This window comes from Erinaceus europaeus, chromosome 16 (assembly GCF_950295315.1).
Source record: "Erinaceus europaeus chromosome 16, mEriEur2.1, whole genome shotgun sequence".
NCBI classification, from domain to species: domain Eukaryota; kingdom Metazoa; phylum Chordata; class Mammalia; order Eulipotyphla; family Erinaceidae; genus Erinaceus; species Erinaceus europaeus.
Window position 1 is genome coordinate 11714507 of NC_080177.1, and position 6000 is coordinate 11720506.

Consider the following 6000-nt stretch of genomic DNA (forward strand, 5'->3'; position numbering starts at 1 on the left):
TTACCCTTATTTTTTATTGTTGTTGTAGTTATTGTTGTTATTGATGTCGTTGTTGTTGGATAGGACAGAGAGAATGGAGAGAGGAGGTAAAGACGGGAGCTGGGGGGGGGAGAAAGATAGACACCTGCAGACCTGCTTCACTGGCTGTGAAGCGACTTCCCTATAGGTGGGGAGTCTGGGGAGCTGGGGGCTTGAACCAGGATCCTTATGCAGTCCTTGTGCTGGTCCTTGTACTTTGTGCCATGTGCGCTTAGCCCGCTGTGCTACCACCTGGCTCCTGACAGTCTTGATTTTTTACCAAATACTGGGTTGTCAGGAAAGTCATGACAAAGTTTTGCATTTAAAAAATATGGCATGACTATTCTGGCACTGTAATATGATCAGTAACTTTAATTATTTAGAATAAAACTGGAAAGTTCTAACTTTGTAAAGCTATGACAGAGTGAAAGAAAAGTTTCAAGCAATAAGAAATAAATGAAAGAACAGTTACATCTACCACAGTACTAAGGCACTTAGCCAGGAGGCTTAGTCAGCACCTGACTTCCAGAATCACTGATATGATATAGCAGCATATTTCAAGCGAGCTTACAAACCTCTTTGTCTATGGCAGTGGTATGTAGCTGAGCTTCTGCAAGCTCACAGTCAAGAGCTCTTTGTAGACTGTATATGACATGGTCATATGAATGGTGCTCATCATTGAAAAGGACACAATAGTATCTTTCATTTTTCTCCCTTGAAAAAAAGACAGCATATTAGGAAACAATGTGAATAGGCTAAAATAGTATTTGATATCTGTATTGAAGGAACACCAGTTTCCTACATATGGAAAAGAACCACTGTGATGCTGATTCAAGAAATATTTCAAGTGATGCAGTGCCATAAAAGTTTAAAAACTGATAAAAAGTGTCTTTTCTAGGTGTCTCCATTTTGCTTAATACTTTTTAAAAAAAAATTTTGATTTGCTTTTTTTTCCTTTTTGTTGCCCTTGTTTTATTGTTGTTATTAATGTCATCATTGTTGGCTAGGACAGAGAGAAATGGGGAGAGGAGGGGAAGACAGAGGGGGAGAGAAAGACAGACACCTGCAGACCTGCTTCACTGCCTGTGAAATGACTCCCCTGCAGGGGGAAGCCAGGGATTTGAACCAGGATCTTTATGTGGTCCTTGTGCTTGGTGCCATGTGTGCTTAACTCACTGCACTACCGCCGGACCCCCTGCTTAATACTTTTTTTTTTTTTTAGAATTTATTTATTTATCCATGAGAAAGATAGGAGGAGAGAAAGAACCAGCCATCACTCTGGTACATGTGCTGCCGGGGATGGAACTCAGGACCTCATGGTTGAGATTCCAATGTTTTAGCCACTGTGCCACCTCCCAGAGCACCTGCTTAATACTTTTAAAAGTAAACAATTACCCTCAAACTGATGGCAATGTTATCTTTAGTATCACTCTTCACTTTTGCTAAAGTGAAACAGGTTTCAGGTTCAGAACCTTCAAGCAGGCAGAGGTAAATAGTATTTTATAAACACATACTTATTTAACTAATTAATTACTGTTAATTAATTAATTTTAGTGGCCTGGGAGGTGGCACAGCAGTTTGTTTTTTTTTTTCCGTCCAGGGTTATTGCTGGGCTCGGTGCCTGCACCATGAATCCACCGCCGCTCCTGGAGGCCATTTTTCCCCCTTTTGTTGCCCTTGTTGTTGTAGCCTCGTTGTGGTTATTATTATTATTATTATTGCCATTGTTGATGTTGTTCGTTGTTGGATAGGACAGAGAGAAATGGAGAGAGGAGGGGAAGACAGAGAGGAGGAGAGAAAGACACCTGCAGACCTGCTTCACCGCCTGTGAAGCGACTCCCCTGCAGGTGGGGAGCCGGGGCTCGAACCGGGATTCTTACGCTAGTCCTTGCGCTTTGCACCACGTGCGCTTAACCCACTGCGCCACCGCCCAACCCCCCACCCCCCCACCCCCGCACCGGCACCAGCACGGCAGTTTTTAAAGTGTTGAACTCTTAGGCATTTGGTGTTGAGTTTGATCCCTGACATCGCATGTGCCAGAGTGATGCTCTGGTTCTCGATCTCTCTTATTAATAAATACATCTTTTTTGTTGTTACCTTCTATTCATTTTAAGTGATGCTGGTTTTATAATATATTTAAGTAAAAAGAAAAACTGTGGGAGTCGGGCGGTAGCACAGCGGGTTAAGCACAGGTGGCGCAAAGCACAAGGACCGGCATATGGATCCCGATTCGAGCCCCTGGCTCCCCACCTACAGGTGAGTCGCTTCACAGGCGGTGAAGCAGGTCAGCAGGTGTCTTTCTCCCCCCCCCTTTTCCCCTGCCCTCTCCATTTCTCTCTGTCCTATCCAACAATGACGACTTCAATAACTGCAACAATAAAACAGTAAGGGCAACAAAAGGGAATATTTTTTTAAAAACTGTACGGGTCTATTTTTTAATTAATTTTTATTAGTGATTTCATATTGATTTACAAAATCATAAGATAACAGGGGTATAATTCCACAACTCTTCCACCACCGAGTTCTGTGTCCCTATGCCCTCTATTGGAAACTGCATTAGTATTCACAAAATCATAAATAATTGGAAGTCCGGCGGTAGAGCAGTGGGTTAAGCACACGTGATGCAAAGCACAAGAACCCAAGTAAGGATCCCGGTTGGAACCCCCGGCTCCCACCTGCAGGCAAGTCCCTTCACAGGCGGTGAAGCAGGGCTGTAGGTGTCTAGCTTTCTCTCCCCGTCTTACCCTCCTCTCTCATTTCTCTCTGTTCTATCCAACAACAACTACATCAATAACAACAACAAGGGCAACAGAACGGAATAAATAAATATCATAGATAAGGATTGACTATTATTTCTATAACCATATATATATAAACTAAAGGTCTTAAGTGCCACTACTACTGTTTGACTGGGAACCTGAAATAAGTCATTTAAACTTTTAATTTTGCTAAGATAATCATTTTCTATCTATAAGAAGAACAAAATACATTCAAGATGGTGTGAAAACAGCTGTCTTGAGTTAAACAAATATCAGGTGCTATTAAAAAATCTCAAACAATCTATAATATGTTTTTGCAACATGTTCAAAAGTAGATTTTTCTTCCTGCGTCTCTTAAACCTTAGGAAATAGTCTCAAAAAGGATTTGCAGTGGTCACAATGCCAATAAATAGTGACAAAAATGAGAACTCAGATCTGAAAATATGAAGGTCAGTGTTGTCTATTAAAACACATTAACTTTCAGTCAACTTTCCCTTCTTAAATTGTCAGACTCTTAAGTACTGTTTACCAACAAAATTTTTAAAGGATTTAACTGGCAGTATCACCTCTTGAAATGCTCTTATATTTCAAGATAGTTTAATTGCTCAGCAAATTCAATGTATCATCAAAGCAATACACTTAATGTCTTCATAAATTAAAATTCAAAATTATTTTCTTCTAAACTAAAACAAAACCTCAGCAAATTCAAAGATCAAGTGTGATTTAATTTTGTGAAACATCTAAAATTACACTGGTAGTAAATGGCCTACTATGTTCAAACTGTATCTTCACTTCAAATCTAGAATTTCTTTTAGGATTCATTTTTTCTTAATTTCTTTTATATTTATGTATTTTCCCTTTTGTTGCCCTTGTTTTTTATTGTTGTAGTAGTTATTATTGATGTTGTCATTGTTAGGACAGAGAAATGGAGAGAGGAGGGGATGACAAAGAGGGGGAGAGAAAGCTAAGATACCTACAGATCTGCTTCACCACCTATGAAACAACGCCCCTGCAGGTGGGGAGCTGGGGGATTGAACTGTGATCCTTACATTCAGTCCTTGCGATTTGCACAACATGTGCTAACCCGACTCCCTCTTTTAGGATTTATAAGAGCAAATATTGTCACTGAAAATATTATGGCTGTGGGACCGGGTGGTGGCGCACCTGATAGAGTGCATATTACAATGCACAAGTGCTTAGGTTTGAGCCCCTGGTCCCCATCTGTAGAGGGAAAGCTTTGCAAGTAGTGCTGCAGTTATCTGTCTCTGTGCTTCTCTATCTCCCCTTTCCCTCTCCATTTCTGACTGTCTCTAGCCAATATATAAAGATAATTTTTTAAAAAATCAAAAAATATTATGGCTGTTAGAAATTGTTGGGTTTTAGCAGAAAAAAAAAAATTAAATCTCTACAACTGAAATAATACTACATCTCAGTCAATATATAGGGCAACGGGCTAGCTCATTCTCACCGTCAAACTTTTTTGATTATGAAAACCTAGCCTAAAAGGGGACAAAATGTTCTGAAATCTTTACCCTTCTTTATATAACTCTCCAGGGACCTAGGAAGTTCATCTATAATAGGATCACAGTGGGCAATTTACTTCCTTAATGGGATAAGAGGTTGTTAAGTCCTTATTAAGCATTTCAAACAAGACCTCCCAAATGTTTTTTTCTTAAAGCATAGAAGTTCCTGATAAGCTCTTCCTTTGGCTTATTTTTGTTGTTGTTGTTGTATCTGGCATAGTATTTTACATATATGACTATTTGGAAGTATTACCAAAAAGCAATTATAAAAATTTTCAAAAGGATGACAAAGGACCTAGTGGGGGTTATATTATTATATGGAAAACTGGGAAATGTTAGGCATGTACAAATTATTGTATTTATTGTTGAATGTAAAGCATTAATTCCCCAATAAAGAAATTAAAAAATTTTTCATAGTGATAATAAATTACACAGTAAGTAACAACAAAAACATTTTCCCAATGCCTATTTTGCAGAATAAATAAATAACCACAGCTAAAACTTTTTACTTTTGAAAAATGAGTCCACCTTATCTGGAGCTCAGGAGGCAGTTCTTTTTCCTCTTCCCAAATAGTCATTTCCACAATGTATTTTATCACTGCAGGTAATATTTTCCGTGCTTGGGCAATTACTTCTTCATTCAAGGTACAATGTAAATTCTGTAAGAAAGTAACAAAAACATAGTAACAACATTGCATACAAATAAGTGTGTGAAGATGATGTTATTAACTTATGTTTAGCTTATTACATCATCTTCCAGAAATGATTTTAAATGAAATTAAAGTTGCTACTGACACCAACTTAACTGATTGATTAATTAATTAGTTTTTGCCAGAGTACTGCTTAGTTTAGGCTTATGGTGGTGTGGGGGATTGAATCTGGGACTTTGGAGTCTCAGGTATAAATAGCCCTTTGGGGGACTGGGCAGGAGAACAGCGGGTTAAACAACATGGCGTGAAGTGCAAGGACCTGCCTTAAGAATCTTGGTTTGAGCCCCTGGCTCCCCACCTGCAGGGAGGTCACCTCGCAGGTGGTAAAGCAGGTCTGCAGGAGTCTATCTTTCTCTCTCCCTCACTGTCTTCCCCTCCCCTCTCAATTTCTCTCTATCCTATCCAACAACAATACCAAGGGCAACAAAATGGGGAAAATGGCTGCCAAGAGCAGTGGATTTGTAGTGCAGGCACCGAGACCCAGCAATAACCCTGGAGGTAAATAAATAAATAAATAAAATAATAATAATAATAATAAATAAAATAAAATAAAATCCCTTTGTATAACTATTCAGCTATCTCCCCTACCCTTAAATGAACTTCTTACAAGCAAAGTCTAGTGGCAAAGAAAGGAGAGGAGGCAGTACCATGGATGCTTGGCTTTAAGATGCTTGGCTCTGTGACTTGTTCTCTGCCTTTCAGAGTAACCTAGTTAGGATAATAACAGAACTGGTTATCCCTTAGGGGTTACAAAAACTGTTCTCATAATTTATTTTAATCACCTTCAATTACTTTGTAAGAAAGTGAGATAATTAGTTACATTTCAAAGCAAGGGACCTATGCATGGTCAAAAAATTCTTCTACAAAAAAACATAAAAAAATATAAGCAGGACTAAAACCTGAGCCTTTTTTACTCTCACAAAAACACTTCGTTGGGAGTCAGGCAGTAGCCCAGCGGGTTAAGCGCACGTGGTGCAAAGCGCAAGGACC

The 6000-nt window shown here is 39.1% G+C and overlaps 1 protein-coding gene across 3 annotated transcripts in view; it reads right to left on the minus strand.

Annotated features, from left to right (window-relative positions):
- The window catches only part of UBR1 (ubiquitin protein ligase E3 component n-recognin 1), a 127803-nt gene that overhangs the window by 92604 nt on the left and 29199 nt on the right, over positions 1-6000 (minus strand). For all 3 annotated transcript variants that reach the window (XM_060174488.1, XM_060174487.1, XM_060174489.1), the window contains 2 exons: positions 4829-4959; positions 594-732 (listed from right to left, as the gene is read on the minus strand). In XM_060174488.1, coding sequence (XP_060030471.1) covers positions 594-732; positions 4829-4959 — 270 coding nt within the window. The remainder of the gene's footprint in view (positions 1-593; positions 733-4828; positions 4960-6000) is intronic.